Source organism: Heterodontus francisci, chromosome 4 (genome assembly GCF_036365525.1).
Source record: "Heterodontus francisci isolate sHetFra1 chromosome 4, sHetFra1.hap1, whole genome shotgun sequence".
NCBI lineage: Eukaryota > Metazoa > Chordata > Chondrichthyes > Heterodontiformes > Heterodontidae > Heterodontus > Heterodontus francisci.
Window position 1 is genome coordinate 48972605 of NC_090374.1, and position 20245 is coordinate 48992849.

At 42.9% G+C, this 20245-nt stretch overlaps 1 protein-coding gene across 1 annotated transcript in view; it reads left to right on the top strand.

The window, feature by feature from the left end:
• The window catches only part of LOC137369010 (KH homology domain-containing protein 4-like), a 67832-nt gene that overhangs the window by 24988 nt on the left and 22599 nt on the right, over nucleotides 1-20245 (top strand). Inside the window, exons 7-10 of the mRNA XM_068029486.1 lie at nucleotides 5720-5931; nucleotides 7012-7072; nucleotides 11389-11449; nucleotides 18356-18693. Coding sequence (XP_067885587.1) covers nucleotides 5720-5931; nucleotides 7012-7072; nucleotides 11389-11449; nucleotides 18356-18693 — 672 coding nt within the window. The remainder of the gene's footprint in view (nucleotides 1-5719; nucleotides 5932-7011; nucleotides 7073-11388; nucleotides 11450-18355; nucleotides 18694-20245) is intronic.

Below are 20245 nucleotides of genomic sequence, written 5' to 3' on the forward strand. Positions count from 1 at the left end.
ATTTTCCAGCCTCCAGTAGCTGGCTCTTGCTTTGGTACAAGTGAAGAAGCTGATTGGTGAGTAACTGGTAAGTTTATTCTACTTATTCTAATTGTAATAAATACTTATTAAACTTTAATTCCACTCGGCCAAGTGGAATGTACATCCTGTGGTATGTGGTAAGTCATGGACATGCCATGAGTCCTAGACAAACACATCTGCAGGAAGTATCACCAGCTGCATAAGCTTGAGCTCCGGGTTTTGGAATTCGAGCGTCGGCTGGAGTCACAATTGTGCATCCGCGAGGCGGAGGACTACATGGATAGCACGTTTAGGGAGGTGGTCACATCCACAGGTTAGGAGCATGCAGGCAGAGAGGAAATGGGTGCCCGCCAGGCAGTCTAAGAGAACCCCTGAGTCTATCTTGCTTGCTAATAAGTTTTCCATTTTGGATACTGGTGAGGGCGATGGTTCCTCAGGGGAGTGCAGCCAGAGCAAAGACCGTGGAACCATGGGTGGCTCAGCTGCACCGGAGGCGATGAAGAGTGGAAGAGCAATAGTGGTAGATAATTCGATAGTCAGGGGTTCAGGCATCTCGGCGGCAGTAAACATGATTGCAGGATGGTGTGTTGTTTCTCTGGTGCCAGGGTCAAGGATGTCACAGAGCGGCTGCAGGACGTCCTTCTGGGTGAGGGTGAACAGCCTGAGGTCATGGTCCACATTGGTACCAATGACGTCAGTAAGAAGAGGGATGATGTCCTGAAAGCAGATTTTAGGGAGTTAGGAAGGAAATTAAAAAGCAGGACCTCAAGAGCAGTAATCTCAAAATTACTCCCAGAGCCACGTGCATCGGAATAGGAGGATTGATCGATTGAACACGTTGCTGGAGAATTGGTGTAGGAGGGAGGGCATCAGATTTCTGAGGCATTGGGACCGGTTCTGGGGCTGGTGGGACCTGTACAAGATGGACGGGCTACACCCTAACAGGACCGGAGCTAATATCCTTGCTGGGAGATTTGCTAGTGCTGTTGGGGAGGGTTTAAACTAGCTTGTCAGTGGATGGGAACCTGAGGGGTAGCTCAAATTGGAAGGAAGTAAAGCTGGTAACAGGAGGTAGAAAAGTAGCAAGCGACATTAGAAGGCAGACGAAACAAAGATGAACATCAACTAGGCTTAGAATGCAGAAAATGTCAAGAAGGCAAGGTTAAGGGCACTCTACCTGAATGCACGCAAATTTTGCAACAAGGTAGATGATTTAAGGGCACAAATAGAGGTAAATGGGTATGATCTAATTGCCATTACGGAAACGTAGCTACGTGGTGACTAAGACTGGGAACTGAATATTCAAGGATATTTGACATTTGGGAAGGACAGGCAAAAAGGAAAAGGAGGTGGTGTGCTGATAAGGGATGGGATCAATACATTAGTAAGGGAGGATCTCAGATCAGAAGAACAAAATGTGGAATCTGGGTGGAGCTAAGAAACAGCAAGGGGCAGTAAACATAGGTGGAAGTTGTTTATAGGCCACCAAACAGTTGTGGTAGTGCGGGGAATGGTATTAATCAGGAGATTAGAGAAGCATGTAGCATGGGTAATACAGTAATTATGTGTGACTCCAATCTGCATATAGACTGGGTAAACCTAATGGGCACTAATGCTGTGGAGAACGAGTTTCTGGAGCGTGTTAGGTATGGCTTTCTAGAGCAGTATGTTGAGGAGCTGACTAGAGAACAGGCTATTTTAGATCTAGTATTGCATAATTAGAAAGCTTTAATTAATCTTGTAAAAGAACCTTTAGGGATGAGTGACCATAATATGATAGAATTTGACATAATGTTTGAAAGTGAGGTAGTTCAATCTGAAGCCAGGGTGTTAAATTTGAACAAAGGAAATTATGAAGATATGAGGGGCAAATTGGCTGAGATGGTTTGGAAAAATACATTAAAAGGTATGACAGTACATAGGCAATAGATAGTCTTTAAAGCATTATTACATAGTTTACAGCAATTATACATTCCTTCAAGGCACAAAAACCACAAAAAAAGGCAGTCAACCGAAGCTAACAAGGGAAGTTAAGGATTGTATAAGATTAACAGAAAAGGCCTATAAAGTTGCCAGAAATAGTAGTAAACCTGAGGATTGGGAGGATTTTAGAATACAGCGAAGGAAGACCAGGAAACTGATAACAGATAAAGGGAGAACAGAATATGAATGTAAACTAGCAAAAAACATAAAAATGGACTGTAAAAGTTTCTGTAGGTACGTAAAAAGGAAACATTTGGCTAAGACAAATGTGGGTCCATTACAGGCAGAGTCAGAAGAATTTATAATGGGGAATAGAGAAATGGCAGTGAAGCTGAATGATTACTTTGTGTCTTTCTTCACTGAGGAAGATACAAGAAATCTCCCAGCATTAGAGATCCAGGGGACTAGGACGAATGAGGAATTGAAGGAAATTAGTAGTTGTAAGAAGGTTGTATTGGAGAAATTAATGGGGCTGAAGGTTGATAAGTGCCCGGGACCTGATATTTTACATCCCAGAGTGTTGAAAGAGATAGCGATGGAGATAGTGGATGCATTGGTGATCATCTTCCATTCTATAGATTCTGGAATGGTTCCTGCAGATTGGAAGGTAGCAAATGCCACCCCACTATTTAGCAAGGGAGGGAGAGAGGAAACAGACCCATTAGCCGTACATCAGTAGTAGGGAAAATGCTAGAATCTATTCTAAAGGCTGTGATAATTGGACATTTGGATAATAATCTGATTGGGCATAGTCAACATGGATTTATGAATGGGAAACATGTTTGATGAACCTGTTGGAGGTTTTTGAGGATATTACTAACAGAATTGGTAAAGGGGAGTTGGTGGACATAGTATACTTGGATTTTCACAAGGCATTTGATAAAGTCCCCACAGGAGGTTAGTTTGCAAAATTAAAGCACATGGGATAGGAGGTAATATACTGGCATGGATTAAGGGTTGATTAACAGGCAGAAAGCAGACAGTAGGAATAAACGGGTCATTCTCGCATTGGCAGGCTGTGACTAGTGGGGTATCGCAAGGATCAGTACTTGTGCCCCTGCTGTTCACAGTATATATCAATGATTTGGATGTGGGGATCAAATGTAATATTTCCAAGTTCGCAGATGAGACAAAACTATGTGGGAATGTGTTGTGAGGAAGATGCAAAGCGGCTTCAAGGGGATTTGGACAGACTTAGTGAGTGGGCAAGAACATGGCAGATGGAATATAATGTGAAAAATGTGAGGTTATCCACTTTGATAGGAGGAATAGATGTGCAGAGTATTTCTTAAACGTTAAAGAGATTAGAAAGTGTAGATGTACAGAGGGATCTGAGTGTCCTCATCAATAAGTCACAAAGCTAACCTGCAGGTGCAGCAAACAATTAGGAAGGCTAATAGTATGTTAACCTTGATCGCAAGAGGATTTGAGTAGTGGAGTCTTGATCCAATTATATGGAAACTTGGTTAGTCGCACCTGGAGTACTGTGTGCAGTTTTGGTCCCCTTAGCTTAGGAAGGATATTGTAGAAGGAGTGCAGCGAAGGTTCACCAAACTTGTTCCTGGGATGGCGGCACTGTCCTATGAAGAGAGATTGCGGAAACTGGGCCTGTATTCTCTAGAGTTTCAAAGAATGAGAGGTGATCTCATTGAAACCTACAAATTATGAAAGGGTAGCTGCAGATAGGATGTTTCCCTTGGTTGGGGAGTCTAGAACAGGGACACAATTTCAAAATAAGGGGGAAGCCACTTAGGGCGGAGATGAGGAGAAATTTCTTTACTCAGAGGGTTGTGAATCTTTGGAATTCTCTACCCCAGAGAACTTTGGAAGCTCAGTCATTGAGTATGTTTAAAGCAGAGATTGACAGATTTCTAAATACAAATGACATAAAGGGATATGGGGATAGTGTGGGAAAAGGGCACAGAAGTGGATGATCAGCCATGATCGTATTGAATGGCGGAGTAGGGCTGAATGGCCTACTCCTGCTCCTTTGTTCCTATGTATTCAAACACTGTGCACTGTGGGTGTACCTACCCCTCATGGACTGCAGCAGTTCAAGAAGGTGGCTCACCACTACCTCCTCAAGGGCAATTGGGGATGGGAAATAAATGCTGTCCTAGCTAGCTAGGTCCACATCACATTAACAAATCCAAAAGAACAGAAGAACTGGGGCTTTTTAGACGTGATAAACCTAGCTCATGGTTCAGATCTGGACTGGGCAATATTTTGGACATCCTGGGCTGAGTTTTACCAGCCCCTCCACGCTGTGGGTCACGGCAGGGGGGAGCCCGTAAAATTCTGCCTGGCGAGGCCCGCCAAGGAAAGGTTAAAGCAATAACGAAACACCAACTGGGGCAAAGCATTAACAGATTTGGTGCCATCTCACTTCAGATAAATTTGAATATTTGAAGCATTGTAGAACTATTTTAATTTCAAATAAAAAATTATAACATGCAGGCCCTTTCACAACCCCCACAATGGTGTATCTGATGTCGATAAGGACCCGCTGCATATTACCGGCGGCAGGGGAACCTCGGTGTGGTCCCCTGCCGCTTGGTGGTGGGGCCTTCATCTAAATATTTAAATTAACATAAAGAATATGCAAATGGCCTTGTCTGCTGGTGGCGGCTGTCCCACGCTGATATTACGGCCGGCGATCGCAACGTGCGCGCCTTTGGAACTCCGTATGGAGTTCCGAGGTGAGAAACTGGTGGGCGGGGGGAGGAATAAAATTTTCCATGTGGGAGGGGTGGGGGAGTGGAGAAAAGTATACCTATTGGTTGTGGGGATGGTGGGAAGGGGTTGAAGGGCAAAAGTGGAGAGGACGGGGGGGAATGTTTGTGCTGGGTGTAGAATACATTACAAACACAACAGACAGTAAACACACCATTGTGGGGGTTGGGAAAGGGCCTGCATGTTTTAATTTTTTATTTGAAATAATATTTCCTACAGTGCTTCAAATATTTAAATTTACCTGAAGGGCTTGGAGCCCTTTAAAAATGGCGCCTGTGTGGTGATGCTGGACGCCCCGCTACATCTTCGGGGGCGGCTACTCCGCCCGTCCCCCCCCCCACCGTTTAAATCTGCCTCCGCGCGTAATATCGCGGGGGCTGTGCGGTGGCACTTACGTGTCGGACGGCCACTGCTTTCCCAGTGCAGCGCACTGATAAAACTCAGCCCCCTATTTTAGACCTATTTGGTCATATACTTGGAATGAGATGGCACCAAATCTGTTAATGCTTTGCCCAGTTGGTGTTTCTTTATTGCTTTAATTTTTCCCTCTTAATTTGTTGCTCTTGAAAGCTATTATAATTCAACTAGGAGAGTACAGTAATATGAAGTGTGAATGTTGCTAACATTATCTATGATTGGCTAACAGGAGGGGTGACCTAAGTGGTACCCTTCATCACCACTGCATCCCTCTGTTCTGTTGACTGTCGCTTGGCTTCCTGGAGGACAGTTTTATTTGGCATGTTATAGTACATTGTAATTTATATAGACCCCCATTAAACTAAACCTGAAGATTTTGCCAAAAAGAACATGAACACGTAGAAACATTAAGGCTGCTTTGATGATTTCAGCTTTGTACTCTTAACTAAAATCTGGTTAAATTTCGATGCTTGCCATATGTATTAAGTAAGATGGAGGAAGCTACGTGTATTTTATGATCAGTTTGATACTGTGCGCTGAAATGTACTGTTCTTTCTCTTTACAGATGCATTTTGTTCAGGATAAAATCTTTGTGGGCCTAGAGCATGCTCCTCCAAATTTCAATGCAAAAGAAAAGGTAGAAGGCCCTGGAGGGTCTTTTCTGCACCATATTCAGAATGAAACAGGAGCCAAAGTTCACCTTCGGGGTAAAGGGTCAGGGTTCATTGAGCCAACGTCTGGAAGGGAGGCATTTGAACCTATGTATATTTATATCACGTGAGTCTAAGTTTTTATCATTTAAAAACAATTCTAGAATTGAAAAATGGCCAATGATAGCATCTTCTGAGGAGAAGTACATTGCAATTTATCACTGCCATTCTACTGCAGCTTAATTTTATGGTATGCTAGGATTTAAATATTACAGAATGTAGAAGGAATGTTATTTCTAGCAATACACTTCTGTCACTGAGGTGAAAACAGATTGGAAACCAACGGCATTTCCAGGGAATTAGCATGAATGGCTTCCCCCACTCCCTTTCTACACCCCTTCCACAGCCAGGCGCTACTAGGATAGATTGTAGTGGCTTCATGTTAACACCTGCTAAGACTGGGGATTGAATCTGGAAACTTAATGATTTACTACCTCAAAACAACTTCACACAGATTTACTGTCTTTTGGGTAAGCGGTTAAATCGAGGTTCCATTTGCTTATTCTGGCGGGTGGAAAAGATCCCACTGCATCCTTTCAAATAAAAGAAGGGAATCTTCCTAGTGGCCTGGGCATCATTCATTCCGCATTCAATGCCACTAGAAAGATGAATACAAAAACAAAATACTGCAGATGCTGGAAATCTGAAACCAGAAAATGCTGGAACTACTCGGGTCAAGCAACATCTGTGGAGGGAAAAACAGATCTGAAAAGTTAGCTCTGTTTTTCTCTCCACAGGTGCTGCCTGGCCTGCTGAGTATTTTGAGTATTTTCTGTTTTGCTCCACTAAAAAGATTACCTGGTCATTTATCTCATTGCTATTTCTGGGATCTTGTGCATAAAATTGGCTACTGCATTTGCCTGCAAAATAGCACTGAACTCACTTCAAAAGTAACTAATTAGCTGAGAAGTGCTTTGCGCCATCCTGAGGATATGTAATAAGTAAATTCAAAATATTTCTGTGCTTGTCCACAGCTATTAGAGAGCTTTATTTACTACTCTAAATCCGTATAAAATGTTATTGCATCTCCTTACATAGTACCATAGATACTGATTGCCTTTAAATTCCAAACTTAAGTAAAATTAATATTCAGTATCCTTGATGTGTTACTCTTTACATAGGAAGCCATTTTTTTTTGTTTTCACAGTCATCCCAAGCCAGAAGGTTTGGCGTCAGCAAAAACATTGTGTGAAAACTTGCTTCAAACGGTGAGTAGAATCCTGTTAGATCGTGTAGTCAGCTTTGTATGTGGTAAAATGCGTGTGCTGCAGTGTGGATTAGAATCCACAGTCAGATTTACTGAGATATGCTAAAGTTTAGTTTTATTACTAGGGAAATAGTTGAGAACCTCTCCAGTAAATTTGTTTGTTGTATATTATGCCATTGGTAACCACCTTGACAAGTTAAATGTATTACAGTACTTTAAAGTGGCCATATGACTTCTGTTTTTCTCAGCATTAGTGCTTCTTCTATCCTGTTAACAGACTATCCTTCCTTTGATTGAAGCACAAGGTGGCAATTTGCAATGGTTTCTGTGCCCTAATTCCTTACACTCATAAGAACTCCCTTGTAGGGTGATAATCCTTCCTGAAATAACAAATTGCTTCTTAGGATAAGCCCAGGAATTGTCCAGATAAGTATGTATGTTTTACTACTGCATTGTGTCAGATCCATACATCAGTACCCCGTTCCAGTTGTGCCGACGTCTCCCAATAGAAAGTAACATTTATGTCCCTATAATAGGTTGGTCTATAAATACACTTGCTGTAAATATACAGAGCCATACATGGCAGGTAGATTCCACATTCAATTCTTAGTGAATATGACAGCCAGTCTTAACTGGGATAGCAGTGGGAATGCTGAGCTTGCCTCAACACGCATGGGCTAATGAGGAGGTAAATCAGTTTGGCTTTCCACTTTTAATACCAATCAGTAAACCTTTATGTAGCTGCATGTATGTTTGATGGATGAAGACAAGTTTGGACATGGCTGTGAAAGCCCCACAATTGAATAGCTCACTAATGTTCACATTTGAAGCTCCCAAATTAAGAACGACGACCTGTGACTTATCAGATGGCTACTGCTACCTGTGGAGCTACTTCCTTTTATGCCATTGCTTCCAGAATAAAGTGAGAAAGAAATTGGAGGTAAAAAAAAAAAATACACCCTGAAATCAAATTGTTCCTGAGTACTTACTTTAGGACTCATGCCAGTTGGATGGTGTTAAGGAGAGATCCAGTAAGGGGCCTCGATCATTTACCTACTTGGATGTTCAAGATGTGAAACAAGCTAACAGTGCCAGACTGTAGCCATATTAATGAACTGAATCTAATCTGTTAAGGAAAGTTGGATAAATGATAAAAGAAGCTTGAAGCAATAATACCTGACTGAAACCATCCCAGTTAGTTATAAATGGGATTTTATAAATTATACTAAAGTGAAAGGAATACTGCTACACATGTTATATGCTGGATTTAATCTTAAATAGGTGTATTCCACAATCTTGCATGTAGAATAATATGCAAACAAAATCTGGCATTTATAGAATGCTTTTCGCGACATCAGGATATCACAAAGTGTTTTACAGCCAATGAAGTACTTTTGAAGCATAGTCGATGGGACCTCCATTGGCTCAACGACAATTTTATTGTAATAAAAGTCCTAAGGTGCTTCACAGGATCATTATAAAACAAAGTATGACGGTGAGCCACATAAGAAGACATTAGGTCAGGTGGCCAAAAGCTTGGACAAAGAAGTAGGTTTTAAGGAGTGTCTCAAAGGAGGAAAGTGAGGTTGCGAGGTGTAGGCCGATATTCCAGAGCTTGGGGCTTAGACATTTGAAGGCGCAGCCACCAATGGTGGGGCAGTTAAAATCAGGGATTCTCATGAAGCCAGAATTACAGGAGCACAGATGTCTCAGAGGCTTGTGGGTCTGGAGGAGATTACAGAAATAGGGAGGGGTGAGACCATAGAGGGATTTGAAAACAAGGATGAGAATTTTAAAATAAAAATGTTGTATGACTGGCAGCCAATGTAGGTGAGCGAGCACAGGGGTGATCGGTGAATGGGACTTGATGTGAGTTAAGACACGGGCAGCAGAGTTTGGATGACCTCAAGTTTATGGAAGGTAGAATGTGGGAGACCAGCCAGGAGTGCATTGGAATAGTCAAGTCTAGAGGCCACAAAGGGCATGAATGAAGCTTTCAGCAGATGCTGAGATGGGGGTGAAGTCAGGTGATCTTACAGAGGTGATCTTGGTGATGGTGTGAATATGAGATCGGAGCTCATCTTGGAGTCAAATGTGACACCAAGGTGCGAACAGTCTGGTTTAGCCCCAGACAGTTGCCTGGGAGAGGAATGGATTCAGTAGCTAGGGAATGGAGTTGGACTAGGGACTGGCAACATTCACTTCAGGCTTCCCAGTATTTAATTGGAGGAAATTTCTGCTAATCCAGTACTGGATATTGGATAAGCTGTGTGATAATTTAGCAACAGTGGAGGAGTTGAGAGAGGTGGTGGTGAGGTAGAGCTGGGTGTCGTCAACATACATGTGAAAACTAACACTGTGCTTTTGGATGATGTCGCTGAGGGGCAGAATGTAGATGAGAAAAAGGAGGCACCGTGGATAGATCCTTGGGGGATACTAGAGGTCAAGGTATGGGAGCAGGAAGAGAAGCCATTGCAAGTGATACTCTGTCTACGATAAGATAGATAGGAATGGAACCAGGTGAAAACAGTCCCATCCAGCTAGATGACTTTGGAGAGGTATTGGAGGAGGATGGTGTGGACAACCTTGTCAAAGGCCACAGACAGGTCGCGAAGGATGAGCAGGGAAAATTCACCTTCATCACAGTCACATAGGATGTTTTATGGCTTTGATAAGAGCTGTTTTGGTACTGTGACAGGGCGGAAACCTGATTGGTGAGATTTAAATGTGGAGTTTGGGAAAGATTTACCTACTTGGATGTTCAAGTGGAACAAGCTAGTAGTGCCAGACTCTAGCCATGCTAATGATCTGAGTCTAATCAATTAAGGAAAGTTGGAGAAATGATAAAGGAAGCTTGAAGCACCAATACCTGACTGAAACCTGGTTCCCTAAAGTCTCAAATTTGAAATTTGTATCCTTACATTTAAATTCTTCCATTGCCTCATCTGTTCCTCTCTCTCTGATTTTCTCCAGTGCCATAAATCTTCCCCTCTCTTGAACTCTGTCCTTCTGACTCTTGACCCTTTCTGCACGCTTTTCCCTAAGCATTGGCAGCTATGCTTTGGGCCATTTAAGTCTCGTGCTCTGCAATTCTTTTCCTTAATCCTTCATTTTTCTGCTTCCCTCTCCTTCAAAATCCTCCTTAAATCCCACCACTTTGTCGAAGTTTGCACTTGCAGGAGGTTCTTTATGAAAATGTTGACGATCAGGCATTCATACCTGTCAGCCTGCTATAGCTAGTGAGGTCAGTCAGTGAGAAATCAGTCCCTTTTTTTTGCTTGCCTTCCTGTTTTTGCTTGCACCTGTGTAAAGTGCCTTGGGATGTTTTTCTGTGTTAAAGGCACTATATAAGTGCATGTTACTGTTTAATGTTAATCTTTTCACTGAGTAAATGTTGACTTTTAATGAAGGTATAATTTTCACTTTGGGTGTGGTTAAAAATTATTTTTAAAATTACATAAAACAAGAACAACAATGGACAAAATTCCAGTTTGATTCCCTTTTAAATAACATGGTTTGCCCTGATATGTATTGATTTTTCCAGTATTTCAATCAAACAAAACCATAATAATTGGCTTTCCAATGAAATATGATTGTTCAGACATTCTGTAAGCACACAAAATTACTACTATTATGACCCGGACCATAGGATTGGGTTGACAATACTTGACCTGTAAGAAGTTAATGAAGCCGCTCTTTATAGATAGGGAATTGTGCCGAGATTTTGGTATAATACTGTGTTGTAAATAGGTTATACTCGAGCTGGCAGTGTTTTCAATTTAGGGGGACAGTAGCATAGTGGTAATGTTACTGGACTAGTAGTCCGGAGACCTGGAATAATGCTCTGGAGACATGAGTTCAAATCCCACCACAGCAGCTGAGGGAATTTAAATTCAAGTAATTAATAAATCTGGAATAAAATGCTGGTCTCATTAATAATGATCATGGTTCACTAATGTCCTTCGGGGAGGAAATCTGCCACCTTTACTTGGTCTGTTTTACAGCAATGTGGTGGACTCTTAACTGCCCTCAAGCCCCTCAGTTCATTCAAACTGTTATAGAATAAAGCACTGTGGGTGCATCTACATCGCATGGACTGCAGCGGTTCAGAAGGCGGCTCACCATCATCTTGAGGGCAATTAGGGATGGGCAATAAATGCTGGCCTTGTCAGCAACGCTCACATCCCAAAAACGAATATATAAAAAAAAAATTAACAATCTCAAAGATCTATGTTCTGGCATTAGATCCAGGTATTAGTTTACAAACTGGAATAATTATGTAATGCTCATTTGTGAATACCGTCTTTCTTTTTTAAGGTGTATGCAGAATATTCTAGATACCAAAGCCAGATTACATCAGGATTGGGTCCACCATCAGGTATTCTTTTGAAGTGATGTGAACTTTGAGAAACACAAATGTTAAAGTCATATGTTACTTACATTACCACTGTATACCAAGTAAACATAGGGGAACATGTAGGCGATGGCAATCACGAGGTAATAAGGTTCAAGAAAAAAGCACCTTATATAGCACCTTTAACATCATAAAATGTCCCAAGATGTTTCACAGAAGCACTTATAAAACAAAATGTGACACCGAGCCACATCAAGAGGTCTTTGGTGAAATGATCAAAAGCTTGGTCATAAAGGTAGGTATAAGGAGTGCCTTAAAGGAGTAAAGCGAGGTGAAGCGATGTAGGAAGGGAATTCCAGAGCTTGGGGCCTAGGCAGCTGAAGGTTGGGCCACCATTGGTGAGCGATTAAAATGAGGGATGTTCGAGGTCAGAATTAGTTGGACACAGATATCTCGGAGGGTTGTGGGACTGGAGGAGGATTAGTGTTAGGGAGGGGTGGGGCCATAGAGGGATTTGAAAACAAGGCTGAGAGTTTTAAAATCAAGACGTTGCCTGACAGGAAGCGAGCACAGGTGTGATAAGTGAATGGGACTTGGTTTGAGTTAGGACTCGGGCAGCAGAGTTTTGGATGACCTCAGTTTACTGAGGGTAGAATGTGGGAGACCATCCGTCCAGAGGTAACAAAGGCATGAATGAGGGTTTCAGCAACAAATGAGCTGAGGCAAAGGCATAGAGTTATACAGCACAGAAACAGGCCCTTCGGGCTATCGTGTCTGTGATGGCCATCAAGCACCTAACTATTCTAGTCTGGTGTTGTTACGGAGGTGGAAAAAGGCAGGCTTGGTGCATATACGTGATTGGAAGCTCATCTCGGGGGTCAGATATGACACCAGGGTTGTGAAAAAAAGTCTGCTTTAGCCCTAGACAGTTTCCAGGGAGAGGGATGGAGCTAGTAGCTAGCAAATGGCATTTGGAATGGGGAACGCAAACAATGGCGCCAGTCTTCCCAATATTTAAATTGGAGGAAATTTCTGATCATTCATACTGGATGTCAGATAAACAGTCTGATTTAGCAACAGTGGAGAAGTCAAGAGAGGTAGTGGTGAGGTAGAGTTGGGTGAGGTCAGCGTACATGTGAAAACTAGCGTGATTTTAGATGATGTCACTGAGAGGCAGCATGTAGATGAGAAATAAGAGGGATCCTTGGGGGACATGAGAGGTAACGGGGTTGGGAGTAGGAAGAGAAGCCATTGCAAGTGAAACTTTGGCTGTGATTAGATAAATAAGAATGAAACCAGGCGCAAGCAGTCCCACCCAGCTGGACGACAGTGGAGAGGCGTTGGAGGAGGATGGTGTGATCAGCTGTGTCGAGAAGGACAAGGAGGGATAATTTACCTTTGTCATGGTCACGTAGAATGTCATTTGTGACTTTGATAGCTATTTTGATACCAAGGCAGGGGCAGAAACCTGATTGGAGGGATTCAAACGTGGAGTTCTGGGAAAGATGGGCGTGGATTTGGGAGGTGACACACAGGGTCAAAGATGGGTTTTTTTTTAGGAGAGGGGTGGTGATAGTGGATTTAAAAAAGGGAGAGACAACCTTTAACTATCAGCTAAAATGAGGAGCAGGAGAGGGCGTTGGATGATCAACATTTAGTGAGAATGTTGTTGAGGGAGTAGGAGGTGGGTCTCATGGACAAGATGAGATTAGAGATGGCATGAGGGGAGAGAAACTAGAGAAAGATGCGAGTTTAGGGCTGGGGGAATCTTTAGAATGGTGGGCTAGTGGAAGGGAGGGACATGGCAGCTGATTGGATGGTCTCACTCTTAGTGACAAAAAAGATAAAGATTGAGAGCATAAGAGACCAAAGTTGGAAAAAAGCTGATTTTAAGGGGATGAGAATGGAAATAGGGAAAATAAACTGGAAAGATTTACTGACAAACTAAGAAATAGAACAGCAGTGTGTGAAACATTTAAAATGGGACAATAAAGTCCTGGAAAATGATATTCCACTAAAAACAAGAATAAACTAACCTGTAATGACCCATCATGGATGAATAAAGAAATAATGGCAAAATTGAAACTAAAAATAAAGGCATACACTAAGTACTTAGACAACATAGGAGAGGACAACAAAAGGGAATACAAAAAGGTTAAGAAAATGAAATCAACAATTAGGCATTATCAAGGAATATAAAAGAAATAGTAAAGTATTCTACGGATACATAAATAACTAGAAAATTCAGGATAGGGATTGGGCTACTATGGAATACACGCAATAAACTTGCAGTAAAGACAGTGAAATGGCAAGATTATTAAATAATTGCTTTGCCTTAATGTTTACTAGAGAGACTAATATATACTTTTACCACATAGAAACAGGTCAGTCAGCCCAACAGGTTTATGCTGATGTTTATGCTTCACATGAGCCTTCTTCCACCCTATCTTAGCCTATCAGCATAACCTTCTATTCCTTTCTCCGTCATGTTTACCTAGTTTCCTTTAAATAGCTCAGTGCTGCTTGCCTCAACAACTCCTTGTAGTAGCGAGATTGAAATTCTCACCACTCTTTTGGATAAAGAAGTTTCTTCTGAATTCCTTATTGGATTTATTTGTGACTATGGTATATTTATGACCCCTAGTTTTGGACTGCCAATAAAAGAGGAAACATCTTTTTTGTTGCTACCACCCTACCGAACCACTTCATAATTTTAAACACCCTTTAAAGGTCTTCTCTTTTCTAGAGAAAGGAGGGTAGTCTTTCAAGTCTTTTCCTGTGTTTTTTTTAATTCATTCATGGGATGTGGGCATTGCTGGCTTGGCCAGCATTTATTGCCCATCCCTGATTGCCCTTGAGAAGGTGGTGGTGAGCTGCCTTCTTGAACTGCTGCAGTCCATATGAGGTAGGTACACCCACAGTGCTGTTAGGAAGGGAGTTCCAAGATTTTGACCCAGCGACAGTGAAGGAATGGCGATATAGTTCCAAATCAGGGTGGTGTGTGACTTGGAGGGGAACTTGCAGGTGGTGGTGTTCTCATGCATTTGCTGCCCTTGTCCTTCTAGTTGGTAGAGGTCACGGGTTTGGAAGGTGCTGCTTAGGAGCCTAGGTGTGTTGCTGCCATGCATCTTGCAGATGGTACTCACTGCTGCTACTGTGCATCGGTGGTGGAGGGAGGGAATGTTGGTGGATGGAGTGCCAATCAAGCGGGTTGCTTTGTCCTGGATGGTGTCGAGCTTCTTGAGTGTTGTTGGAGCTGCACTCATCCAGGCAAGTGAAGAGTATTCCATCACACTCCTGACTTGTGCCTAGTAGATGGTGTACAGGCTTTGGTGAGTCAGGAGATGAGTTACTTGCCGCAGGATTCCTAGCCTCTGACCTGCTCTTGTAGCCATGGTAATTATATGGCTACTGCAGTTTCTGGTCAATGGTAGCCCCTAGGATAGTGGGGGGATTCAGCTATCTAATGCCACTGAATGTCATGGAGAGATGGTTAGATTCTCTCTTGTTGGAGATGGTCATTGCCTGGCACTTGTGTGGCTCGAATGTTACTTGCCACTTATCAGCCCAAGCCTGGATATTTTCCAGGTCTTGCTGCATTTCTACACAGACTGCTTCAGTATCTGAGGGGTCGCGAATGGTGCTGAAGATTGTGCAATCAGCGAACAACTCCACTTCTGACATGAATGAAGGAAGGTCATTGATGAAGCAGCTGAAGATGGTCGGGCCTAGGACACTACCCTGAGAAACTCTTGCAGTAATGACCTGGAGCTCAGATGATTGACCTCCAGCAATCACAACCATCTTCCTTTGCGCTAGGTATGACTCCAACCACTGGAGAGTTCTCCCCCTGATTCCCATTGATTTCAGTTTTGCTAGGGCTCCTTGATGTCAAGGTAGCATTTGACAGAGTATGGCGTCAAGGGCAGTCACTCTTACCTCACCACCATTCACGGCTGATGTGGCAGGACTGCAGAGCTTAGATCTGATCCGTTGGTTATGGGATCACTTAGCTCTGTCTGTTGTATGCTGCTTACGCAGTTTGACATGCAAGTAGTCCTCTGTTGTAGCTTCACCAGGTTGACACCTCATTTTTAGGTATGCCTGGTGCTGCTCCTGGCAAGCCCTTCTGCACTATTCATTGAACCAGGGTTGGTTTCCTGGCTTGATGGTAATGATAGAGTGGGGGATATGCCGAGCCATGAGGTTATAAATTGTGGTCAAGTATAATTCTGCTGCTGCTGATGGCACACAGCGCCTCATGGATGCCCAGTTTTGCATTGCTAGATCTGTTCAAGATCTATCCCATTTGGCACGGTGATAGTACCACACAACACGATGGACGGTATCCTCAGTGTGAAGGCGGGACTTCATCTCCACAAGGACTCTGCAGTGGTCACCCCTACCAATACTGTCATGGACAGAAGCATCTGCGGCAGGCAGGTTGGTGAGGACGAGGTCAAGTATGTTTTTCCCTCTAGTTGGTTCCCTCACCACCTGCCGCAGACACAGTCTAGCAGCTATGTCCTTTAGGACTCTGCCAGCTCCATCAGTAGTGGTGCTACCGAGCCACTCCTGGTGATGGACATTGAAGTCCCCCACCCAGAGTACATTCTGCGCCCTTGCCACCCTCCGTGCTTCCTCCAAGTGGTGTTCAACATGGAGGAGTACTGACTCATCAGCTGAGGGTGGGCGGTAGGTGGTAATCAGCAGGAGGTTTCCTTGCCCATGTTTGACCTGATGCCATGAGACATCATGGGGTCCGGAGTCGATGTTGAGGACTCCCAGGGCAACTCCCTCCCAACTGTATACCACTTTGCCGCCACCTCTACTGGGGTGGGATGGCTATGGTGGTGCCTGGGACATTGTCTGTAAGGTATGATTCCGTGAGTATGACTGTGTCAGGCTGTTGCTTGATTAGTCTGTGGGACAGCTCTCCCAGCTTTGGCAGAAGCCCCCAGATGTTAGTAAGGTGGACTTTGCAGGGTCCACAGGGCTGGGTTTACCCTGTCGTTTCTGGTGCCTAGGTCGATGCCGGGTGGTCCGTCTGTTTCATTCCTTTTTATTGACTTTGTAGCGGTTAGATACAACTGAGTTGCTTGCTAGGCCATTTCAGAGGGCATGTAAGAGTCAACCACATTGCTGTGGGTCTGGAGTCACATGTAGGCCAGACCAGATAAGGATAGCAGATTTCCTTCCCTAAAGGACATTAGTGAACCAGATGGGTTTTTACAACAATCGACAATGGTTTCATGGCCAACATTAGACTAGCTTTTAATTCCAGATTTATTAATTGAATTCAAATTCCACCTTCTGCTGTGGTGGGATTCGAAGCCATGCCCCCAGAGCAATACCCTGGGGCTCTGGGTTTCTAGTCCAGTGACAATACCACTACACCACTGCCTCCCCCCAACCACTGTGCAAGATGTGATGCGAGAGTTGGAAAGATTCGCTCATGTCAAAAAGGCAAGACGCCCACAACCAATACTAAGGCATAAAGCTCTGCGTTTCCATTATTCCCGTTATGTCATGCGCTACTAGTGTCCCAGATGGGTTATATGATCCTCATTTGTGTTTTTAAATCCCTACGCAAACTTGCCCAACTTTATTCTGCAATCTCCTTGCAGCATTTACCACAACACTGGCCATTTGGTTCTTCCCACAAAGGATTACTCCTTGTTCCCCACTTTTTAGATTTTTTTTTTAGATTAGATTAGAGATACAGCACTGAAACAGGCCCATCGGCCCACCGAGTCTGTGCCGAACATCAGCCACCCATTTATACTAATCCTACACTAATCCCATATTCCTACCAAACATCCCCACCTGTCCCTATATTTCCCTACCACCTACCTATACTAGTGACAATTTATAATGGCCAATTTACCTATCAACCTGCAAGTCTTTTGGCTTGTGGGAGGAAACCGGAGCACCCGGAGAAAACCCACGCAGACACAGGGAGAACTTGCAAACTCCACACAGGCAGTACCCGGAATCGAACTCGGGTCCCTGGAGCTGTGAGGCTGCGGTGCTAACCACTGCGCCACTGTGCCGCCAAATCTGCATATGATGGACATGACATTCGTAGAAGAGATCAAAAAAGATGTTTTTTGATAAACTAATCAGACTTAGAGAGGATAAAACCCTTGCTCTGGTTAGATTGCATCCATGCATATTAAAAGAAGTTAGGGAAGAGATAGCGGAGGCACTTTATATATGAATTAGTAAAGGGAATACTGCCAGCGAACTGTTGGACAGCTAATGTGATTTCTACATTCAAACAAGGTAGAATGAATCCCGGGAACTATAGGCCAATTAGCTTACCTTTGTCATAGGAAAGGTAATGGAATCTCTGTTCAAAGATGTAGTAGATGAACATCTCGAAACTGAAAATATTATAGAGCCAGCATAAATTTCAACCTTATTGAATTCTAAGTAACAGGGTAGATAAAAATAATGCAGTCGACATTGACATTGTTGGTGTGTGATTACCAAAACTACCTTGTATTACAAACTTGAGATTTGACTGACCCACGTTAATGGTTTTCCTATTGCTTGTAAGGAATTAAATATTAGAATATATCTGGAGAAATTTGTTTGGAAATGCAGCCAGTATTCTCTCATTAATTGTGGTTTATTTATTCCCTATACTGACTACTCATTGCTCATTTAGACACAGAATTTCTTTATATATTCCACTTTAGATGCTGCAGTGGTAAAATTAATTTTTAATGCAGGTCCTTGAATGAAGCTGGTAAACTTTTGCTTAACTATTCATTTGTTTAAATTACTTTGAATGAACAGCAAGTTTGCTATGTTGGCAGGTGTATAATCTCAAGCAGATTAAGTTAACAAAAACAAAAATAATGTTTGATATTGTGTGGGAACATTTAACTTTAAGTTTACTTTGAAATCTTCAACATTTTACAGTTTACTCCATGGTGACACCATCTCCAGCTATGGGTCCTGCCCAGAATCCTGTCTCTGTTTTACCTCCGGTGATGACATCACAGCCATATCCCATTCAGCCTCAGACATCTGTTCCATACACATTTGCAAACACAAATGCACAATATACTACACATCAATTCAGGCAGCCTCTTCCAACACCATACACTGCTGGATTGCCCACAGAGATCTCACAGAACCAAGTAGTGTCAGGGATCATGAATCCTGGATCTCAGAACAACTTTCAAATCCCACAGCCTATGCCAGGACCTTGTTACACGCCACAGCCTTTGCAACAAACTGGAACAAGTTTGCAGCAGGTAAGAGCATAAAGGAAATGAACTGTTTTTGTAATGTCTGCTATATTGGCAAAGGTAATCTTCGGATTACTACCTGAGCCATGTGTAAATTGGCGTAGGGTAAACAAGACTAGAGAGGTAAATGTATGGCTCAAAGATTAGTGTGGGAGAAATGGGTTTCAATTCGTGCGGCACTGGCACCAGTACTGGGGAAGGAGAGGGCTGTTTCGTTGGGACAGGCTCCATTTGAACAATGCTGGGACCAGTGTCTTGGCGAATCGTCTAACTAGGGTTGTAGATAGGACTTTAAACTAATTAGTGGAGGGGAGGGTTCAGTTGAAAAATCAGAAAGAAACGAGCAGAGGTGCAGGGTAGTGAAGAGGCGAACAGTAATCAAAGTGTGACAGGAAGGGGCAGAAAATATAAGCGGAAGAGTGCAGCAGAAATTAGAACCAGAATGAGTAATAATGGCAAAAAGTCAAAGCTTAAGGCTCTTTATCTGAATGCACACAGCATTTCTAACAAAATAGATGAGTTGACAGCACAAATAGAAATGAATGAGTATGACTTGATAGCTATTACAGAGACATGGTTGCAGGGTGATCAAGACTGGGAACTCAATATTCAAGGGTATTCGACGTTCTGGAAAAATAGGCAAAAAGGAAAAGGAGGTGAGGTAGCTTTGTTAATAAAGGAAGGTATCAGTGCGGTGGTGAGTAGTGATAGGTGCAATAGATCCTAATGTGGAATCAGTTTGGGTGGAAATAAGGAACAGCAAGGGGAAGAAGTCACGGGTCGGAGTCGTCTATAGGCCCCCGAAGAGTTGCCTCACTGTAGCACAAAGTGCAAATCGGGAAATAACGGAGGTCTGTAAGAAGGGCGCTACAGTTGTCATGGGTGATTTTAATCTGCATATTGATTGGATAAATCAGATTGGCAGAGAATTTGTAGATTGCATCAGGGATTGTTACTTAGAGCAATAGGCTGCAGAACTTACCCGGGAACAGGCTATTTTAGATCTAGTAATGTGTAATGCGGTAGGATTAATAAGAGATATCGTAGTTAAGGATCCTTTAGCAGGTAGCGATCACAACATGGTAGAATTTCAAATTCAGTTTGAGGGCGAGGAACCCGGGTCTCAAACCAGTGTCCTCAACTTAAACAAGGGCAATTACAGAGGTATGAAGAAAGAGTTGTCTAAAGCGGGCTGGGAAAATCGACTAAGGGGAAGGTCAATGGATGAGCAGTGGCAGACATTTAAGCAGATATTTCATAACGTTCAGCAAAGATTTATCCGGGTCAAAAAGAAGGGCTTGATGAGAAAGATAAACCACCCGTGGTTATTAAAGGCAGTTAAGGAGAGTATCCAATCAAAAACTAAGGCATACAAAGTGGCGAAAATTAGTGGTACGCCAGAGGATTGGGAATTTTTTAGGAACCAGCAGCGGATGACTAAACTAATAAAGAGGGAGAAAATTGATTATGAAAGTAAATTGGCAAGAAATATCAAAACAAACAGCAAGAGCTTCTACGGGTATAAAAAGCGAGTAGCTAAAGTGAGTGGGACCCTGGG